Here is a 23,296-nt window from a genome sequence, read left to right as displayed (position 1 = left end):
GTAAAAAAGTGTGCTGTTTGTACAGGGACGTAGAATTAAATATGATTCAGCAATATTGATTTCTCAGGGGCCCTCTCTTTGTCAGCTATTCTGGATTTTTTCATTTCTGTCCTTAGAGAGTTAGAGGATTGGTAACAATGTCCCTTACTGTATCATTGACCAAATGTTCCCACCAGAAAAGCAATTACCAAGTTACAATTTAACACAACTCCTCCCTTACTTTTCAAAAAGATGAAGAAGATATCCCTTTTCTAGAGTTACTAGAAAGTAACTAAATAAACCACAACTGAAGCTACTATCTACTACTATTTAATGTACTTCATTAAAATAAACTAATTTTTTCTAATCAGATTTTTGCCACCTAAATCAATTTGTATACAATATTTTCTTTTTTCAGTAAATAGAAAATTATATAATCCATCAAGTTTCCTTGCTTGATGCAATTAGCAAAAACGTTTAGTGCTAAACTCACTGTCCAGTTGTATCAGACTATTCTCTCGACGTTTCTCTGTATTGTTTTTTTTCCCTCTCTTTGCCTATTCATTTTCAGGCCCTTTTTCCAGTTTTTCTTCCTCTACCTCCTTCCGAAAACTAAGAGAGGCACATATTAGAATCACCAGGGACCTCTTTTCCAGTTACAGGGGAGCTCCATTTTTTATGCAAAGGATGGTCAGAGAAAATACTACAAAACTTAAACCACTCACATTACAAGATTAATTTTCCCATTGAACTAAATGGAAAGCAAGAGAAGAAGGGAGTATTTTCCAGGCACATAAATCTCCCTTGCCTTTAAACATATTTAAGCATAATAAATAACAAACAATAAGAGTTAAATTCAAAATAAACTTTTTAATTAATATAATACATCAAATTATAAGAGAAAGGCATCATCAGCACATTCTGATCTCCTGTCAAACCAAATACACTGAGGCCTTGGGGCAAACCACAGCTGACCCGGACTCTGGCGCAGCACTGATCTCAGTCATGAACCAGATGTCCCCCATTTGTTCCCGTCTTCCTCTTCCTTGCTTTGGTTATACGACAATTTCTGTAAACTTAAAAATCTGCTCCAAGCTGCTCTGTAATTCTTCAGCACTTTAACTACCATTTTGCAGAGTGCTCTCTCCCAAACTCACAGCCAGTGAATCAGAGCAGCTGGTCTGGCCCTCTTCCCAGGGTTTAACACTTCGCCTTCCCCTGCAAACTTTCTGTTGTGGAGGCCTGTTTTTCAGCACCAGAACTCTACTGAATAAACACTTGGAAAACAACACTACAGACACACACACACACAAAAAAAGACGATAAATTTTAATAACGGTGATTATTAAAATAACTGTAAAATAGTCACCAAAGCCCCTCAAGGAAGTTCCAGTCTCTGTAAACAAGAGTGAGAATAAAAAAAACAGCAGGCAGAGTCTGATCCTAATTGATGTTGACTTAGGCAAATTTAAACTTCTAACATGCAAAATTTTAACTCCTCCCTTCTTCTCACATCCCCCATCCAATCTATCTGCAAATCCTACCAGCATCACAGACTCCCGCCTTACCATGCCACCATCTCTGTGACTGGCCTAACTGGGCACCATCATCTCTTCCCCAGACCACTGAAATGGCCTCCCAAAGGATCTCCCTGCGTTTACCCCTGCCCACTTGGTTCCTTACACTGCCACCAGAATGGCAGGTCTGCAACTCTGTCAGCTGAGGGCTACAACGTACGTACAGCTGAGCAGCTGTACTCCACAAAGCCACCCAGCAAAGGGGCCAAAGGGGAGAATGGGGCTGAAATCCAGCCTTACTCCATTCAGAGGAGGTAACATTCTAATTTACACTGATCTTGAGTCTTTTTGCCTCAAAATATTCGAATGGTTTCCTTCTTCTCAATAAAATCTAAACTCCTTACCATAGTCTCCAAGGCCCTAAAAGTGATCTGGTCCTGACTGTCACTCTGATCTCCTCTTCCACCACCAGCCCCCCACTGCCCCCTACTGCAGGCACAGGAAAATCTGCTGTTTCATGTCTCTGCTCAGTATGAAAGCCCTCCCGGAAAACAGTACCTAAAATGGCATTTCCAACCTCAGCACTCTTGCCTCTAATCCCATTTTATTTTTCTTCTTAGTACTTATTTCCACCCAGTACATCTGTTTATTGTCCTTCTTCACTCCACTAGAACGTACACTCCACTGATTTGAACATGCAACTCACAGAAGAAATAGTGACAAAATAAAAAAAGCTTTTATTTTGGCAAGTAAAGAAATAAATCACTAGGGGCCGGCCCGGTGGTGCAGCAGTTAAGTGCACGCGCTCCGCTGCAGCGGTGGCCCGGGGTTCGCAGGTTCAGATGCCGGGCGCGCACTGATGCACTGTTTGTCAGGCCATACTGTGGCAGCGTCCCATATAAAGCGGAGGGAGATGGGCACGGGTGTTGGCCCAGGGCCAATCTTCCTCAGCAAAAAGAGGAGGATTGGCATCGGATGTTAGCTCAGGGCTGATCTTCCTCACATAAATAAATAAATAAATCACTAGAAATTTAAGAAATAAAAAAGGAGAATAAAGAGAATCAAACCCTATTTTCCCCTAAAAACTGGAAGAGATTCTTTTAAGAGCAATGCTGCTGAGAATTCCATACAACAGACCATTTGATACCCTGCTGGTAGAGATGACAATCCATACAACCTTCTGGAAAGCAACTCGACAATATGTAACAAGAGATACAAGAGGTCATATCCTTTGATTTCAATATTTTGTTTCTGGAACCTATCCTGTGAAAATAGAAACCAATTCATTTTCAAGAACATCCCTATAATATTATTTCTATCAGTACAAAATAGTAAACAAACTATATATCCAATAATAGGATAATAGTTATACAAACTATGGTATAATCCCACAACAGATATCAAAATGTTATTCAAAAATCATGACTTGAAGAGTATTTGAAGTCTTACAATATAGTGTTTTGCGAATAAGACAGAATACAACATTATCTCTTTATGCTTATCAATGTGTAAGTATCCCAATTTTATAAGGAAAACACCTGAGGATATGTGAACAGAAAAAAAAAAAGGGAAAAATACTATCACAATGTTTTACATTGTTTACTAATGATAGTGGGATCATGGACAAATTTAATTACTTCTATTGTCTTCATTTTCAGTTATACCCATGTATTTTCACCGTAACCAAAAATACAACTTTTAAATGAAATTATACCATCGTCATGAAGTCTGTCATATCCTAGTTCTTACTGGTCCTACTGGTTCTTCAACATTTCTTACACAAGCTCTGTCATTTCTTACTAGAGCCTTCAGAATGATTTACAGATGAAAAACACTATTAGAAAGGGCTAATCTGACTGCAGACTGGGCACATGTCATCAAAATAAATCCAGATTCACCAAAGGTTTATTTTTATCTTCATCAAAATGAAAGCAAACATTTTTGAGATGTATCATTTTAAACTCACACACACAAAACCAAAAAGCTAAAATTCCCATGGCAGCATATTACCCTATAGGCATTTATTAACCTTACTCATCCATTTCCAACCTAGTTTGCTCATTTTAACATTGAAGTGTGCATACTTACCACCTGGAAGTGTCACAAACAATAAGCAAAACAAATGTAGCTTAAAAATAAATAAATGCCATGTGTCGTTGGAGAAAAGCCTAGAGACTAGAGAAGTCAAGTAAAATGAAACAACATTTGCATGTCCCAACTCCAAATAATTTTGAGGAAGACCAATCTTCTAATTCTTTTTCTTTTTTTGTGTGTGAGGAAGATCAGCCCTGAGCTAACATCCGTGCTAATCCTCCTCTTTTTGCTGAGGAAGACCGGCTCTGAGCTAACATCTATTGCCAATCCTCCTCCTTTTTTTCCCCAAAGCCCCAGTAGGTAGTTGTATGTCACAGTTGCACATCCTTCTAGTTGCTGTATGTGGGATGCGGCCTCAGCATGGCCGGAGAAGCGGTGCATCGGTGCATGCCCAGGATCCGAACTCGGGCCACCAATAGCAGAGCGTGCGCACTTAACCGCTAAGGCACCCCAACCTTCTAATTCTAATGCAAGATACTCCACTGTAGATTTGCTCACAGAAGTTTCAGCCACAAGCTTATTTATAGTTTCTGCTATGAGCAAATAAACTACAAAAGTAAAAAAGGGTTACATGAAAACCAAACTTTCAAATAAAAATCATTAAAAATAAATCTATAATTATGAAGTATAGTCATGGTGACCCATAAAGTTTTCTCTGGTACTTTCGCTTTCATGAATACTTAAGAAGTGGAGTCAAGTTAAATCCTTTCCTCCTAAATGAGCCAGAATTTTTCTGTTATCTCTTGACCTCCTCAAGTTTCAGAAGCCTTGAGTAAACCCCAGTTGTTTCATCTCAGAAAAGAGACTTTAGCAAGCTAAGTATTTACTGAAAATTAATAGGGTGTCATATAAGATGAAAGCACTGGAAAATAAAAAATAAATAAATAGCTGAAAGCCAAACCAACACTATAAAATTGTAATGAGAGAGAAGTTGCACTATACCGTCCCCCACATACGTTACGATCCACTGGCCTAAAAAAAGGATGAGAGGAGATAAATTCCTATTACTTAGTTGCCTCTACTTGATAGTTTTATTTCATTTTTCCCATGACTTTCTTTAGTAGCTGTTGTTCTTGAAACTTGAGAAAGTATTCAACAATCTCAGAACTTGACAACAGAGTTCCATGTTAGGAAGTAGAGCACACGTTTCACGTAATGCTGAGACCAGACTTGAGTCCCTACTGCCAAAAAGACATGAAATTCTGAAATTACTGAATGATTTGTCAACTCTGAGAAGAACAATTACTAAAGAAAGTCACAGAAAAAATAAATATTAAAGTTATATTTCCCCAAACCCTTTGCAGCTAAGCTTCTAGATAAAAATTATGCCCCTTCTCTCAGATGCATTCCTATGAGATTCGGAAGACATGGTCTTCTCCTCACTACTTCTGGCCATTTCTATCGGTAAACGTGATCTGGAAGTTACCCTACATCAGTGTTCCACTCTTCCACTTTGTGGAGGGGGAGAAGGAAGGGAGGAGACATGGGGGAAGGGGTGCGAAAAAGGGAGGAGAGGGAGAGAGGGAGGGAGACAGACAGACAGGCTGCAGAGGCAGTAGTGAATTCTGCTTTCTAGAGTCTAGTCACAGCTTCATGTAAGGGCTCAAAGGAGACAGCTTCCTGATTCCTGAATTTTACCTATGGCAGCATTTTGGTAACTCAGTGGTTCTGTGGGAGGCTTCCTGATTCCCTGCAGTAGGATTGAGGTAGTCACCTCCCGGTTTGGTCAGCTCTCTCTGCTAGGAGTCAATGCTGGAGGAGTCAATGCTGGAGGCTCAACTTTTCCAATAATTGTGCAAGCCCATAATTAGTTTTGTTAAATCCCCTTCTGTTCCAGATATCTAAAATGGCTTCTCTTTCCTGAAGGGAACCCTGACAGACATAGGTGCCCACTCCTCTCGTTAGTTGTGACTGGAGTGAGCCATGGGTTACCTGACCAGCCCTCTGTAAGGCCCACAGGCAAAAAAACTTCCAGAAGCTTGGAGTTCCGAGCACAGCAATTCACCGACTTGGTACCCACAATAAGAGATACTGTCTCTGTCCTCTTGCAGGTTAAAATCCAGCTGAGAATAGGAAGTTAATTCACATGCCAGGACTGAGAATAACATACTAAATACCTAATTAAGGAACAGATTATACATTAGCAAACAATTGTGGAGGAGTCCAGCCTGGAGGGGAGAACAAACAACTAGGAGACATCTTGGATACATCACTCAACACCTCTAGCTTCAGTTTCTTGGACTGGAGAAGCAGGGACTGCAGTGAGGGAAAGCATTTAAACAGATCATCTAAGAAAGGTGCCAGTTCTAATAAAATGATTTTGGGAGAATATTGTGATAAAGTAGCATCAAAAACAGCTTCGTGAATGGGCAAATTGGAGGCCTTAAAAATGATAAGTAGGATTTTGACAATGGGAGGGAACTGGAAAAACAGATATGCCAAAAAATGTAAAAGTCTGGTTGGTATCTTTGTGTCTTGGCTTGGACAGTGAGGAGTCCAGTATGAATAGAGAGTGAAAGTTGGGAAATAACGGTAAATACATTTGGAAATAGGGAAGGCACTGGAAGCTTCTGAACAGGGCAGTGAGATTAGAAATGTGCCATCAGACTACAGCAGAGTTTCTCAACCTTAGCTCTGCTGACATCTGGGTCCAGATCATTCTTTCTTGTGGGGGGGTGTGCTGGGCATCGTAGGATGTTTTAGCAGCATCCCTGGCATCTAAAACAGGATGCCAGCAGCACCCACCACTCATGACAATTAAAAATGACTCCAGACATTACCAAATATCCCCCAGGGGACAAAATCACCCCCGGTTAAGAGCTACTGGACTTGGGAAAGGTTAGTATGGAAAGGCAGGCATGAGTAACACTTCAGGAAGCAATATAACTATCTCATTCTGTGATGTGTGCCCAGACCAGGAGGTGCAAACACACATCAGGGAAGAGGTCAGGTGGGAGCCATGGTGAACAGGAGCGCACAAGCCCCATCTACTAGGCGAGCACTCCCAGTGTCAGCCAGCGCAGCTGCCACGTGAGAAGGCAAATCCAGGGTTTCCAGGTTTCCTTCCCCTCCCCCAAAAGAAATAAATTCCAGACTTTTAGAGATCTGTAGCCTAGACTAAGGTAGTGACAGCTTGGAGGGGTGTCTAGGAGGAGAAATTAATGGATCCTAATCAAACAAACCAACTCTAAAAAGACAGTTTTGAGAAAAGGGGGTAAAAGTGAAGTTGAATAAGTATTGGATGACATGAAGGAATTACTATAGAGTGTGATAACAGTATTAAGATTATGTTTTAAAAAAAGGCCTTGTCTGTCTGAGATATTTAATGATATGGAGATCATCAAATATATCACATATACATAATATATAAATGCTTTCCATGATAGATGAAACAAAAAACAGAGAGAGAAAATAAAGGGTGAAATTCAACATATCTGAATATCAAGAATAAATCAGAGGAATGAGGAAAAGGGACTTTGAAGTTTTGAATTTGAGTAAGTCAGTAAAGAACATCACCACAGAGACTGCACCACTCAATTTACTATTTATTTCCTTTGAGTTCCCTTAGAAAAAGTTGTCGTTATATCTTAACTTGTTAAAACTTATTTTCGAGAACTCATTGACAGCCTACACTTTTCTCCCCATTATCAATCAGAACACAAAAATTAATTCCATACGTTCTAGGTTCCACTTTAGAATAATGCTAATCAGAATTACACAGTTTAAAATAATAACATTAGTTAGTAGCACTTACTGAGCAATTTCTGTATGCAGACTCTGTGCTAATAAGCCTTTTACTGGCATTATCATTTAATCCTCAAATCAGCCCTAGGAGGCAAGCATCATTATAAAGAAACTATGATTCAGAGAGGTTAAGTAACTTGTCCCAAGGACAATCAGCAAATAAGTGGTAGAGAGATTTAAATTCAGGCTGGCTGATTCTAAAACTCCATCCCCTTAACCACTAGCCCACCCTGTCTCCCACAGGGCATCTTCCATAGTTAGCATGCAAGCAGTTTATGAGCATGTGGCCTTAAAATTAATCATGCACCCCAGCAGCTAGGCAGCTCATACATACCTTTAATCCTCAGTTAGAGGTATCCAGCCCCCTTCCTGTTGGGTGAACCCTCTGAGTATATCTAGAAAGCAGACATTCTCTTCTGTACTGCCTTGGCAGTTGCCCTAATGTTTGAGGAGCAAAGGAGCATCTTCCTCAGATTCTTAGCAATATATTTAGGATGAAAGTGGGACCAATACATCTTTCCAGATAATCTGAAGCACAACAGACTTATACCTCAATTTATCAGAAACACCAAGAGATGTGAAGCGCCCTCTTCCACCAGGGAACGCATCCACGGTTAGCATCAAAGAGTTCCCGCGTCTATGTTTTTGAACCTCTGCTGATCACCAAGGCAACCAGCTGATTCCCTGCAACCAAATGAAAAGCAAATCCAGTACCACACGCTGCCTCGGTGTGCATGTCCCACCAGGGTCCACACACCCGGGACTGCAGGCTGGGAGTCACGGCACCGCAAGAATGGCTGGGTCACAGAATTTATTATGGTCAGTATGAAACACTACACCATCAATTAGCATAATCTAGATAAACAAATCCCTAGTACGAAACTATTCAAACCATATTTCTGCTTAGGGCATGTCCAATTTCACATAAGCAAAATTCCCCTTTGCCAGCATTTGGGGCAGTGGCTTCCAGTTCAGGTTGTTCTGAATTAACTGTCTGAACCCATTCAAATCACACATTTTACAGTTTTTTAACACGCTTGCAAGCACTTTCACCTCCTCTCCTCCACTTAACCTCTACCTCCCATCACCTCTTCGAATAGGACTCATTTCCAAAAGGATTTTCTAAAATTCAAACATGCTATAAACTAATTCAAGTGTGGACTATTAGGACCCTTACTACGAAAAATTCATACCTTGCATCTACAAAGAATTTAAATCCAGTTATAGAAAATGAGATCTAAACTGTCAATTGTAGTCATTTCTTAAGTTTACATGTATGGTTCAAAGTAAGCTTCTCAGTTTATTGTTTACCTCAACCTGAAAAATCTTCCCTCTCCACTCAGCCATAAACTGAGACCCACCGTGGTGCTGCGGGGATTGGGGTAATAGAGTCGGTCAATGACTGGCTACGGAGAAGAGGGCCTGGGCTGTTTCAGATTATACACTCTATGAAAAAACTCCATGCATACACTTGAGGGACATAAATGTATCAACTACTTTACATTAAGTAGTTTATCATTTTAATAAAACAGATTTTTCTTCAACCTTACTTACTCTGCAGGAGAAACATCTGCTAATGTTTACTTGCTTATTCAATAAATCACAGATAATCTCCAACAACAACATCCAGACTAAATGGTTCTGTGATTTTTGAATACTTGAAAAAGTAACAACTGTACGTTTTCAAAATTAAGCCACCCTCTTCCCCATCCAATTGTTTTATTCGAACTGCTTCCTTTAATTTACATAAAATACCTCTGCAAACAATAGGAAAAACAGCCAGAAAAAGAGAAAAAGCATTGGGCACCACCATCTCCTCCAAAGATTAGACTAAGACTATACCACTCACTAGACGTGTTCCATTCTAGGGGGGCAAACACATGGAGAATAAATGCTACTGTGACAATGAGGGAACAGTCCAGATCCAAAGGCATCCCAACTTCTAACTCCATTCTTCAGGCTTAATAGTAATTGCTGTGGCTAGCGAACACATACGCGTACACACACATTCACATACGCACACAAATACTTTCCTCCAATAATCTGATTTTCTTTTTATTTACCATGTTTCTAGCTTACTGAATGCAACCATATTTTAACGATACTTAACAAAACTAAAAAGTAGATCTAGGTGCTTTGACAACTGTTTCAGAAACAATTTAGAGAAGGGCCTCCAATTTTTAAACAGCACAATTCATTAAAAAAATTTTTTAACTTCTAAAGAGTTACCGGCATTAATTTTGTTAACCGATAAGACTTAAACAGTCAGGACTAAAACAGAGGAATATAAAGTTATTTTTAAAAACAGCTTGCAATATTTAAATGCACTGAAGAGTATATGAATCTTCTCAGAAGACAGAAAATAGCTCCATATAAACACCAAGACTGTTTTCTCCTCTCTTATTAAAACATTTGGAATAATTTTAAAACGTAAATTTAATTCCAGTTATTCTTAGCCTTTCTTTCTTACCTCTAAATCAAAAGTTAATTAGGAAAAAAAGCAACATCAAGGCCTAAATCCAGCTCCTGATAGAATAACTAGAAGATTAAAATATAAAAAACAACTTTGTATCTCTGCTTCCTCTGGCCTAACAGCTATGTTAACAGTAAGTTTCCTTGAGGCCCCTTTTCTGACTCCTGCAGCACTCTGTCTCCACTATACATCTCGACACTTGGAATTCAGGAAACAGCAAGTAACGGAGCTAGAAGGATCATAAATTACAAAGGCAGGCGGGGAGGCAAGGCTGGTGAGCGGGGCGGTCAGAACTCAGACCTAGGTCTCCTGACACCCAGTGTCCACACTCCTCCCCAGGCGCCAGGCTGCCTCACCGTTAAGTGCTTCTTTGATTCGGTCAGCATTACATATGCATCATTTTCCCTGTAAGAATCTTAGCATTTCATCGTGGATTAGGAACTGAGCCTAGTGCGTTTTTTGTTTGTTGTGTTTTGTTTTTCTATTTTTCTTCCACATAAGGCAACTCAGGACACAGACTAGCCATTCAATAAATAGCCGTTGAATTCAATTTTGAAATAGCAATTTGTCACAGTTCATAAAATTATACGATAGGAATTATTCTTAGCCTACATTTGTATCTAAGAAGTTACAATACTGTTGGTTACCTCTAGAAAAAAAATGTGTTCTGGGAGAATTTTTAAAGTTTAGTTAATTAAAGAAATGTAGATTTATTAAAGTTTGTAGATTCATAAAAGCAAACGTAAATTACTACTCAAAGAATTAAAGCAATAACAAAAGAGTTAGGCAAAAATGCATAAAAACTTTCACCCACAGAAGAAAAGAGATTGCCTCACGGCTAGGGTTATGCTGCTATGTTCCTATGAAACTACAGAAATATCTCGTCCACCCATGTCTAGGGAAAACACTATTGTATTTCTCTCCAGCTACTCACATACAGTACTTCTGACACCACAAAAGTGTTTTTCCCCCACCTCCCAATTCTCCCCTACCAGCTGGGTGTCCTGCAATTCAATTCAACTCCACCACAATCAGCGCAGACCCCACAGGTTAAAGGCTAAGTCCCACAGGACTGCCCCCACGACAGACACCAGGTTACCCACAACTTCTGTCTGACTGGCTACAAATCAGAGGCTCCCAAGACCCCCTCCTCAGCTTTGATAATGTGCTTGAGCAGCTCACAGAACCCAGGGAAAAGTTTACTTGCTATTCCAGATTTACTACAAAGGATATTTTAAAGGATACAAATGCACTCCAGATGAAGAGATACATAGGGTGAAGTCTGGAAGGATCCTGAGTGCAGGAGCTTCTCTCCCCGTGGAATTGGGGGCACTACCCTCCTGGCATGGAGATGTGTTCACCAACACAGAAGCTGCCCAAACCCCATACTTTAGGGATTTTTATATAGGCTTCATCACGAAGGCAGGATCAATTATTAACTTATTTTCTAACCCTCTCTCTCTCCAGAAGATGGCAGTGGGGCTGAAAGCTTCAGGCTTCTAATCATGGCTTGGCCGTTTTAGTGACCAGCCCCCATCCTGGAGCCCACCAAGAGCTGCCTCATTAGAACAAAAGATGCTCCTAGGAAATTCCAAGGGATTTAGGAGCTCTGTGTCAGATCCTCCTATCACTCAGGAAATTACAAGGGTTTTAGGAGCTCTGTGTCAGGAATGGGGGTCAAAGACCAAATATTAGCAGGAACCAGGGGTAGAGACCAAAATATGTATTTTTTATTATTTCACAACCTATTAACATGAATCTACACATGGATTTCATGGACTCCAACCCTGGAGAAGAGAGAGATGTCTCTGCAAAAGAACATGGCGAGAAGAGTGAGGAATGGGATCAAAGAGCGAAGAGAGAAAAGCTGAGCAAGGCCACAGAGCCCATGAACCCCAAGGACGTGCCAGGTGCGCTGGTCTCTAGTCAGAGCAGAGCAAGAGCTCAGGCCCTACTCTGTAAGTCTGTTCCCTGCTTTGCTCTGGTGGTTTTCCAGTTGGGAGTTCTGTTTTGTTTTGCCCTTGGTTACCTAGTAAAGTCACTGTTTAAAAAATTCCAACCCTGTTTAAACTTAACTAAGAAGAAAAGGAGAATTGTCCTTCTCTAGACGTGGCCGACAGGAATTTCAGAGGCTTTGGACGAGCAAGGCACTCTGGTCACAGTCGTGGTGCCAGCTGGAGGCCAGGAAAGACCTAGGGAGGCTAGAGCAGGAGAGGGGCACCTTGGAGACAAGGAGCCTCAGAGCTGCCTTGGGCATGAATGGAAAATCCCATCAAAGGCCAGTTTGCCCTCTGCATAACAGCCCTGTAAGACTCCTCCAGGTGACTGAAATTGAATTAGGGAGGTCATTTTAGTCTGCCTGCAAACTGTTAGCCAGTTTCTTTTTTTTTTTTAAGAACTAATTTAAATTTTATATTTGCTGATCTTTTTTTGAGATGCTGAAGTCGCTGCTGGTGTTTAACAAACTGCTAGAACCAGGAAGAAAAGGATTAAATGTTTAAAGAACCGGTTTGAGAACACATTTTGAAAATCTAAAAGCAACTAGCTCCTTTCTTAGCCTTGTGTGTAGCATCTATAAGTAATTAGCACCCTAGGCCCCATAAAAGCTGCGGCTTCAAACCAGTTAGAGTAGTCAATGACAGAGCCTTGTTGGTGGGACACTGGCTCTGTGTTGGGGCTCTGTGGTCACTGGAATTAAGATGTATAGCCTCTGGGGCTTCTCTGGAACAATGTCCCCGAATCAGGAACCCAAGATGCCAGGATTCCACGTACTTCTTCCACTGGCTGCCGAGGCTGCAGAGGGTGAGGCTGTGTGGCATGATGCATATTCAACATCTCCTTAGTGCCCTTGAGCTTCTGGGTCTGACTGCGGGGTGGTGAGAGCGATAAACATTGCGTGTGCTTGAAAGTTCCTTGGTGCCCTAAGAATCTTGACTGTATGGCGTCCACAGCATAGAGGAGCAGAACTACAACCTTTAAATCAGAGGAAAATCCTCTCCCTCTTTCTCTTTGGAAGAGACTTGAAAGCAGATTAGCAGTAATTAGAAGATAAATAGCATTCCTTTTGAAAATTTAAGAATATAACCCTAAAGAAAATGAGCAGATGATCAGTTAACGTCATAAATACCAGGATGTCTTATGCATCCAAAATAATGAAAGCAATATTAAAATCAATATAATAATGAATAAAACAAATGAGATTTAATTTTAACTCTGACTTATTTTAGAAACTCATCCATGCTTGTTAGAAACATTTTCCTGACCATTCAGCCCCTAATTTTAGCTGTAGGTCCTCCAAAACTCTTATTTGTATTAAAAGTTTTATAGTGTATATTTATAGTAATAAGCATGTTCTTTGAATTGTATTGAAATTAAAACACAGGTGTCTTTTTCTTTTTCATTTCTAATGAAAATTTTGGTTATAAATACAGTAGTTCTAGGAAATATGAGCCTCAGCCCAAAGGGAGAGGATGCTCAGACAGAGTAGATTTTGTCACTATGTCTTGATACTGACTTGGGAGTGTCCCCGTCCCTGAGAAACTTGCACAGAAACTGATACTTCCTTGTGGGAAGAGTAAAAGTGAAAAAGAACTGTAAGAGAAAAGATTTCAGTGTTGTCTGTTCTTGAAATGAAAGCAAAGACTGCCTACTCACTATTTGTTTAAAGTTTTCTCTCAAATTAAAAAAAATTTAATTCCAAGCCTAGATGAACTAAACTTTAAGCCAAATTTCTTGTAGCAGAATAGAAATAGTAAACAAAGTATATTTCCACACTAACAAATTAAGCATTTTCTCACTTAATCACATCTTCTTTAAGAAATTAATTTAAGAATGGGAGATATATCCATATTTCAATAGGAATAAAAAATGACTGTTATTTTCCCAAACTGCTACAGTATGCTACTAATACAATTAAGGTCTGAAAAGTACTTAGGAATCAACTTAGTAACTAAGTATGTAAATGCACTAACCTGAATTAGTCATTTTTAGTAAAGAGACCTATATTTAAACACTAAATTAAAATTATAAACAGAAGTCGAGTTCCCTCTTTAAACACACAAAAGAAAATATGTAATACAAAATTTTCCTCCGGGTATAAAAATAACATACCTCAGCTCTTTGAATTTTATTTTAAAAAAAGTAAAGTTATCCTGAGCGGGAAACAATAAAACTTATTTGAAGTTACTGTATTTTTTAATTATAAACGGTATTTTTTTGAAGGGGTATTCTTATGACAGTTAACGGTGTGGTAACCAATTCTGTACCGCAACACCATCTTCAGCAGCAGCACCACCAAACACAGGTTGCAAGACAGAAGCCTTAAGGTACTAAGAAATGTAAGGACAACAAACCATAACACACTGCTAATAATTCTACTACTCTGGATGACTATGTCTTGGCTAAGTAAAATCTCAATACCTCTGAAAATTAGTTCTGTTATTCAAAGTTTAGTTCAGTGAGGCAAGCACACCACAGCCAGGCAAACTAGTAAAATGTAAAAGAAAAATATCTGTCACTTTGAAAGCAACCAGTTTCTCAGTTTATAATTTTAGCAATAGTTGAAGAATAAAATACTCATTGATAAAAGGGCTAATCATTTCCTCCCAGGAATTTAGCCACAAACTCATAACCAAGTTTCGAGACCAAATTTCTAGAAGAACACACACAAGCTCTGAAGAAGAAACATGCACCTCCTTTCCAGACAGCCATCACAGTGTTTTATTCATTTTTGATCCTGAGTACACTATTTACACCAAAGTGCATGCTAGTTAGCATCAAGTGCCCTGTTTAAAAAGATGTAACAGGGAAGCTCTATGTTTAATTCAAAACCACCATAGGAATCACTGGCAGAGTCTAAAATGACCAACAGGCCTCTCAAATGCCCAGAGCGAGCTGCTACTGTCCAGAATCCAGCTCTTCCCAAGAGAGCACAGATCTTCATGAGACACAGCTTAAGTGCGAATGTCATCTCCTAAGGCAAGGGTCAGCAAAGTCTTTCTGCACAGGGACAGAGAGTAATTTAGACTTTGCAGGCCCTAGAGTCTCTGCGGCAACTACTCCACTCTGCCTTGTGGCACCAAAGCAGCCACAGACAATATGTAAGTGAATGAACATGGCTGTGGGCCAATAGACTTTGTGGACCCTGAAAACTGAATTTCATATAACTTTCACTTGTCACGATATATTATTTTTCTTTTGATATTTTTCAATCACTTAAAAACATAAAAACCATCTTTAGCTCACTGGCAACAAAAACAGGTAGCTGTTTTTTGGCCCAACGGATTTGGCCTGTAGGTCAGTCTGTCACCCCAGCCAAGGGTTCAGTTTTCCTTTAGCTTGTGGCTATCCCTTTCCCCTCCATTTACATAAACCTACAAATTATGTGCTTTCTCTTTCAGCAAAGCATTCCATTTGCTTCTTTAGGGCTCTGATGCCCAGTCTCTATTTCTTTCCCATAGGTCCCAAAAGTCGAAAAGAACAATGAGGAAATGAAGAAGGACACGGAGCACGGCCTGAAGAAAGGGCACAAGCCCCTCTTTGGTCGCTTTCCAGCTATATGATCTTCTGCAAGTTACAGAACCATTCCAAATCTCCAGTTCACCATCTATTAAAGAGAAAGGATCATGGTATCCAACCACCTGAAAGTATTTGTGAAGGTGCGACTTTATACTGAGTAAGGTAGGTAGAGCAGAAAACATCACCTGCGGAGAGGAGCTGCCGCCACAGTTCAGAAACAAGGCCTTGCCTGATGCTTCACAGCTAAGTCGCCAGATCATGGTAGCATCTGGGTCCCAGGTAGAGGAGGGAAGCTCAACGAATTTAGTGAATATCCTGGGAAAAGGAGAGCTAGCACTCTCACTGACTGCATGCCGCTGTTCACAATTCTCCCAGTGGGCCAGAAACTCAACCAAAGTAAACTGAGAATCTTCTTTGTGTTAAAAGAACAGGGAAGGTACTGTGAAGAGCCCAAAAATGAATTAAGACTCAGTCCTTCAGGTCAAAGAATTCACAATTTATTAAACATCAACATTTATCATACAAAGCAGGTACAACTTATACAAACCAACTACATTAAGAAGTCAGAAGAGGAGCCAAACAAAGATAGTAAAAGGAAGAATTTCCCAGGAGCTAGATTTAAACAATGAGTAGAATTTCAGGGAGAAAAGGCAGACACAGAAATCTGAGAGTATACTGTATATATATATGTAGGCTTGGAGGATATGTGGATTTGCAACTCCACTGGACTTGACTAAATTGTTCTCCAATGATGTTGTGCTTCCATCAACAGTTTGAGCGTTCCCATCCTCACAACAGTTGCCATGATCAGAGTTTATGTTTACAATGCTTTCATCAATGTGATGGGTAGAAAAGGGTATCTCAATTTAATTTTCATTTCCTGTCCTCACATTCTCTAGAGTTGTTTGTATGTCTGTTTTCATATTATGAAATAAAAGGCATAGTCTGTTTAAGGATGACAAGTCGTTCTGTGTGGCTGGATCCCAGGACATAAAATGTGCAGAGGAAAAGCCTCTCTCTCTTCCTTTCCAGAGGTTTCTCCAGGACCTTGGTCTTTCCCTCTCCACCCCATAAATTACTGGTTTACATCAGCAGATAGAGACAAACCTTTCCTTTCCTCCTTGAATGTGCCAGGGTAAATTAAAGAGTTTATAAATGAACATGGTCAAAAAATACTGGTCTTGATAGAAACATCTGAAACCATTTCCTCCATTTTTGCCCAAAACTTGGTTTCTGCCCAATTTAGATCATGGAACAGTCAAGGTACCCTAGAAAACACAAAAAGATTTTGATCCAGGTCTGGAGACCTGATTGTAAATGTTTGGCAGGAATACATCCACTCCTCTCCTTCTCTCTTCTAGAAGGCAGGAAAGATAGATCGGAGTATGAACTGGATTTACTGACACTCATTAGGAGGGTTTTGGCCTCAAAAGCTCCCATGGGGATAAAATTTTAAGGTAAAATTCCTATCAATGATTCTAGGAGAAAATGATTGTTTAGATTTAATCAAAATCTTGTTTAGATTCTTCCCATGCTAATAACAAAGCGGCAACCAAAAAGGAAAGAACACAGCAGAACTCTCAGTAACTATAACAGAAAGCAATGTTCTCAACTCTGGTCAACACACAGCATCAAAGCTAAGAAAAACTATATTCTAAAAATTGATTAATGTGATTCAAATGGCACATTCTCTACTACAGTGGAAAATCACTAAAAATATTTGCTTTCAAAAAATAGTTCCCATTATCATTCGAGTAAAACTATAATGCTGCATTGCCTCAAATACACATAGATTTGTCTATTCCAGTGGTTTTCAATCCTGGGCAATTTTGCCCCTCAGGAGACATCTCGCCATTTTTCATAATGAGACATTTTTCATTCCCTTACCTAGAAGAGGGTGCTCCTAGGAGCTAGCGGGTAGAGGCTAAGGATGCTGCTAAACATCCGACAACGCACAGGACAGCCCCCACAACAAAAAATTATCTGGCTCAAAATGTCAGTAGGGCCAAGAAACCCTGGTCTAATCTATTTCTTCACGACTATCCGGGACATGGTGACAAATACAGGGGGTTAGAGAGGATAAGCACTCTTCTTCAAGACCTCCTATTAGACCAGACAACTTAGAATTCTAAAGTTCGCTTGATATTTACACAGATAAATAAAACTTTCCAATTTAGTAATTTTCAATTGTAATATTTTAGGGAGAAAATGAAACAGTCCATGACTCTAGCCACATCATCGAGCAGTGCACCATGTACATTTATTAGCTTATCACATCCACCTACATAAAAGTGCATAATCAAACTAGCTACTGCTGACTCCACCTATGAATAATTAATACTTTCCTGCATTTATGCGATAATTAAAAGCCCCACGCCCACCCACCAAAAGCAACCAGTCCTCAGATTTCAGCAGCAGGTTTTATGTGGTCATTTTCTGAGGAAAACATTCATATCTGAAATTCCCTTTCTCTGATGTTACAATCCATTAAAATTTTACTGTTCAGCTTTGTAAAATTTAAAAGCCAGAGTAGGAAAGGAAGATGATTTTGAGTGTAAACTTAAAGGCAGCTACAAAGAGATGCCTTCTATGAAAAGTAAGGGGCGTTGGTAATGAAGTGAAATAAAATATACAAAGGCTGAAAGAGGTCCCTCTAAAAGTAGCAAAGCCCTTAGAGGTTATTTTATTTCCCAGTAAGTTTCCTTGGATGTTTCAACAAAGAAAGTCATTTTTCTGGGGAAATTTTTAAAAAATATCTCCATTTCCCAGTTTGCCAAAGGCATCTACTTATCTATTTTCTAGTGTTACGTTAGTGTTTCTAGTGTTATACTAAAAGAAAATTCTAAAGTTATGAAAATTTAAAGGAACCACACAGGGTTCAGAAATCCATTTTAAAACCATCACATACATCTGAGAGAAAGAAAAGCATCACGTAACTGACAGAAATCCATCTGAATGCTCAAGTTTCTCAAGCTAACAAAGCAAATACTGTTTGGCAGGAATGTACAAAGATGGGCATTTTAGTCCACTGCAGTTTTCAGAAACACTTGAAGACAAAACTATTGCTACATGGACTAGCTGGGCTCTATACCAAATGTCAACTTCTGAATGTAAACCTGACATACAAATTTCCCTCCTTGTGCTTAAATTAAGGAAAGTTCAAGCAGAAAAGGCCCCTATTTACTTACCAAAAAAAAAAAAACAATGTCTAAATGATCCTAATGAGGAAAAAAAAAAAGTACAGCAGAAGGACATTTAAATGCAAGATCTAATTTCAGAGAGTTGGACACAGGGCTGGCACACAAAAGTGGAAAACTCCAAGAATATCCCATGTGCAGCAAATGGCAGCAAAGCGTGTTTAAAGAAACATGTGGTGAGACTCAATCCGGCTGAATGTAAAAAGTTTTGTTTTACATGAACTTGACTAGACTATTTGCTGTAGTTCCTCCTGAAAACAAGAAACGGCACCAGGCTCGGGAAGTGTGGCTCAGGAGAGACGCTGTGCGCCCACAGCTTCCCCTCCAAACCCCCAAGGAGGAAGGCTGCCGCCTGGAGGTTCTGGGGAGCCAGGCAGCCTCACCGAAAACAACCGAGGTTTTGAGCGTTGTTTTTGGCAAGACTTAGGTGTTACCGGCTGCTTCCTGGGGCGCTAGAAGGAATGTGTCACCATCAATCAGAAAGTACACTGAGCCCCGTGTTTAGGTCACAGAGGGAGGACTGCCTCGTCCAACACGGATAAATCATGCCAACTCCGGGAGAGGAGAAAGGGTTGTTGCAGGAAAGGTGTTGGTGCCCAGGGACCGGCAAGACCAAAAGGAAACCCCGACTTGCGCAGAAGAGAAGTTGGTGCGGAGACTCCAGGAGCCGCGAGGGCGGCGCTCCCACGCGTCCCCGGGGACACACTGGCGGAGCGCAGTTCTGGGGACGACCTGGCGGTCCTGGGGGGAGGGACAGGCACCCCACTCACCGCGGGGGTCCCGGGCAGCGTCGAGTCCCCCTCACCTCGGCGGCCGGAGAAGGACAGGCTCCCACCTACTCAGCTCTGCGGTCCTGGGAGGGGCGCGCCCCCCCTCACCTGGCGAGCCCCGCGCGCAGGGCCGGTGGATGAATGGACTGCCCACCCGGCCGAGCCTCCCGGGACAGGGCGGCCCGCGGGACTGCTCACCTGTGGGGATGCCGGGGGCCTTCTCCGCGTCTGCCCCCAGGCAGGGGCTCCAGGGCAGGAGGACGAGCGCCAGCAGCAGGAGCTGCGGGCTCCCCACGCACCACCCCATCTTCGGCCCCTCGAGGGCCCGCGCGGACTCCGCTCCCCACCGCCCCGCGCGGCGCACTTCTCGCGAGAGCGCGGGGACCCGGGTCCGCCCGGCCGGCGACTGCGGGGAGCGGGCGGCCGAGAGCGCGCAGGGGGCCCGCGGACGGCAGCGGGAGTGCGGCCTCGCGGAGGCGCAGAGGGGCAGGCGCCCCCGGCGCCGCGGGCGATTTATAGGCTCCCCGAGGGGGAGGCGACGGGGCGGGCCGCGCCCCGGCTATTGGCCGCCGGCTGACCCGCTGCGTGCGCCCCTGCGGTCGCCGGCGTCCTCGGGCCCCGGCTGGGACTGTGTGCTCAGCTCGGACCTATTTAAAGAGTGTCTGCGGCTACGTGTGGAGGCTCACGCAGGGCTCCTGGCTGGGACCGGGAAGCGTGTACTTAAGTTTGGGAGTGGGCCTGCGAGGGGGAGGAGCCGCCCGGAGGCGGGCGGGCGGTGCCCCTCTGTCTCTGCTGCCCGGGGCCGCAGAGGGGGCGCCTTGCCCTTCTCCGATGTGGTGACCACCCGCAGTCAGAAGGGACTGCAGGTCTGCAGCAGGCTTGGCTGAATGGGACCTCGCCATCCTCCGAGCCATGGAAATGGATCGCCACCCACCACCCGCGTTAACTCAGGGGGCGAGTTTCTTCTGTAAAGGGAAGGCCCTGTTTTTATTTCACTCTGTAAACCGAAAGTTTTTATTGTCCCGTGAACACTTCTTCCTCCGCCGCCTGTGCCAGGAGGGCCGTAGACTCTGCCCAGTAATGGCTTGTAAATCCTGCGGAATCCGAGTCCAGTGTGTGTAACCTGGGGCTGTGCCTTACAAGATCTTCCTTCAGGCCACATGGAAAAGTACTCCCGGAGATGTCGTCGGAGCGCTCTCAGCTCCCTGGCGCGTCCTCGCCTGCTTCTCGTTTTGACTCGTGTCTAAGCAAAATTCTTTTTTTCTGTATTACTTCTCATCACATCTTAGCTAGCCCAGTGTTTAATCTGTTGGGATGAGCAGAGGCCAAAGCATAAATTAAGGCCAAAGCGTGACAGTTTTGCCTCATATATTTCGTGACATAAGCTATCTTATGGGAGAAAGAGAATCAGACTGGCAGCATGTCAGTATTCTGGAATCTTCTACCTCTATCTTCCTAAACTGGAAAAAAATAAACACAAAATCCCAGATTTGAATACCCTTGCCTGTGAAATTAAAACAAAAATTATTGTAAAAGATATGTTGCTTGATAATCTCATTTTATCTAAAATTAGCATCATATCTAGATAAGACGACTACTAAATGGGCACATTATACGCAGGTGGAAAACTCTGCAAAGAAATGTTGCTTGGGGTGCAACATTTTAGAAAAATAATCATTCCCTGTGCCCAGAACTAAGCTGGTTATTACTGTGTTTTGAAGGTTTGGTCTCGGTTTCTTAAGAGGAAAATTGGAGACAGTTCAGAGAAGAGTAACAAATAATTAAAGAAATGGAAAGTATGACCTGTGAGAAGAATGAAATAAGGCTTCTTAGCTTGAAGACGAAAAAGCTAGGAGACGGATTCCATAATAACATCCTTGAGTGTGTGGCCAGCGCTGCTCCATAAAACTAGGCAGAAAGCAAACAGCATCAATCTGCAGAGTCCGAGGACTCTGCTAGGAATGGCTGGGCTTTGGGCCAAATCTCAGTCTCCAGAATGCCTAAACCTGTCTACTGTGCCTGAACTCTGCCAGACTCCTTGAACTTGACTTCTTGCTTCCCTGGTTCTCCAGTATCTTCAAGAACTTGCATGGCTAGAACCTGGCTTTCTGGCCCCCCACACCCCCTCGGACCCCATGCACACTTACAGCCTCTCCGCATCACGCATCACACATGTGTGTGTGTTTCAACTGCAAAGTCCACCAATAATCGCAGGTTACTAAGACATTCCTCCTTCTCTATTGAGATTCACGAGGTCAGGACAGTAAGACTTGTATAAAGCAAGTGTTTCTTTGGGCTTTTCAAAATAACCAGACACATTTATCGCCGTCTGAAAGAGCCCAAATTCTGAAACCAAATCCTTCCTGCCTTCTTATATTTCCAGCTGTCTGCTGAACATTTCTACTTAGACATTCCACTGGCACAAATTCCAAATGTTTTAACTCATCAAATCCAGATCCCACTCACAGCTTCCTCATCTCTGCTAATGATGCTGCTGCTCACTAACTCACGTAGCCTCAGACATTTTGTACTTCTCTCCTCCCACCCTCCGCCACACACAGAGATAGATTCCAAATCTAGTCACTTTTTCCCTTCACATTTTCTCTCCAACTCCTCCTTTCCATTCTCACTGCCACCTCACTAATGCACTCCTGAATATACCCTAACTGTGCTGTTTCAGCTGTTTCCTAACTGCTCACCCTCCCTATAGACCCTCCCTGCCCCCGGTACAATACCACTGTATACCACAGCTGGATCATCATACTCAGATATCCGTTTGATTACTTCATCCCCAAACTCAAAGATTTCATAAGGAATTAAGAAATAATCCAAATCCCTTAACCTAGAATTCAAAGTCCTTTGAATGCTATCAAACCTAATCACCTCTCCCTGTACCCTATACCCTATACCCAACCAATCTGGTATGCTTTATTATCTCCCAAAGCAGACCGAAGACTTTGTCGCTTTTATTCTCTAGAGTTTGGGTAAGAATCACTGTCTGGACCAGCAGTTTGTTGGGAGTTTCAAGGAACAGGGTTAGTGGAGGGTGAAGTGGCACAGGAAAGGGAAGTAGCCAATAATGGTGTATTATTAAATCTACCATAGTAGGTGACTGAGCTCAAGCCTTCAGAATTGATGTACAATACAGCCTCAGAAATATCCTGGCCAAGGGGCAAGAGAATGGGGTATGTATACCCCAACACTCATCAGTCGTTGATTAAGGGCTTCAGGGCACTCATTAACTCTCAGGCATCCCAGCCTGCTAGGCTCATAGGCACAGCAGCTGCCCAGTAAAGATACAGGTCTTGGGCATGAGAAGTCGGGTCGACATGCTCAAAAATGGTTAAGGAGATCTGAGGAGAAATGAGAGAAGCACTAACAGCATCTCCTCAGCCACCATGCGTTTGTTCATGTTATCCCTCTATCTAGAAAGCTCTCCAAACCTCTCCTCCTCCCTTCATTGGGCTAACTTCAGTCAGGCTCAGGTGCCACCTCCTTCAGGAAGCCCAACTTCAGTGCCTCATCCTACCTCAGGCTGGGTTAGGTGTCCCTCTTCCATGCTCTCTACCTCCCTACACAAACCTCGCTCATTTTTGGCAGATTTTTATTAGACAGTTTGTTTACTGAGAGCAGGATCCAATTCTTCTTTATCATTGTATACTAAGTAAGTGGCACATAGTGGCATGTATTCATTCATTCATTTGTTCATTCAAAAAACGTTGACTATGTGCCTACCATAGGCACCGTTCTAGATGATAGTAAAACAAATATATCAGTGAAAAAACAAACACGCATCTGTATCCTTACGGAGCTTTTATGTAAAGAAAGAGATAATAGACATATAATGGTAGTAAGTGGTAGTCAGAAAACAAGTCAGGGAAGGTAACTAGGAAGGACCAAGAAGGAGAGGGGATGCTGCAACTCTGAACAGGGGGTCCTGGGAAGGCCTCCCTAAGAAGATGATGCTTGAGCAAAGACCTTAAAGGGGAGAAGGAAAGAGGTGGT

General features: G+C 42.1%; 1 protein-coding gene across 4 annotated transcripts in view; it reads right to left on the bottom strand.

Annotated features, from left to right (window-relative positions):
- Positions 1–19,855, bottom strand: part of PLOD2 (procollagen-lysine,2-oxoglutarate 5-dioxygenase 2) — a 91,617-nt gene extending 71,762 nt beyond the window's left edge. For 2 of the 4 annotated variants that reach the window (XM_058551347.1, XM_058551341.1), the window contains exon 1: positions 19,490–19,853. In XM_058551347.1, the coding sequence (XP_058407330.1) occupies positions 19,490–19,598 (109 nt within the window). In that variant the 5' untranslated portion in view covers positions 19,599–19,853. Of the gene's footprint in view, positions 1–19,489 lie in introns of all 4 variants that reach the window. The other 2 variants (XM_058551331.1, XM_058551356.1) reach the window with 2 other exon arrangements.
- Positions 19,856–23,296: the final 3,441 nt, after the last annotated feature.

Source organism: Diceros bicornis, chromosome 2 (assembly GCF_020826845.1).
Source record: "Diceros bicornis minor isolate mBicDic1 chromosome 2, mDicBic1.mat.cur, whole genome shotgun sequence".
Lineage (NCBI taxonomy): Eukaryota > Metazoa > Chordata > Mammalia > Perissodactyla > Rhinocerotidae > Diceros > Diceros bicornis.
The sequence above is the reverse complement of the archived record's forward strand: the minus strand, read 5'-3'. Positions and strand labels throughout refer to the sequence as shown.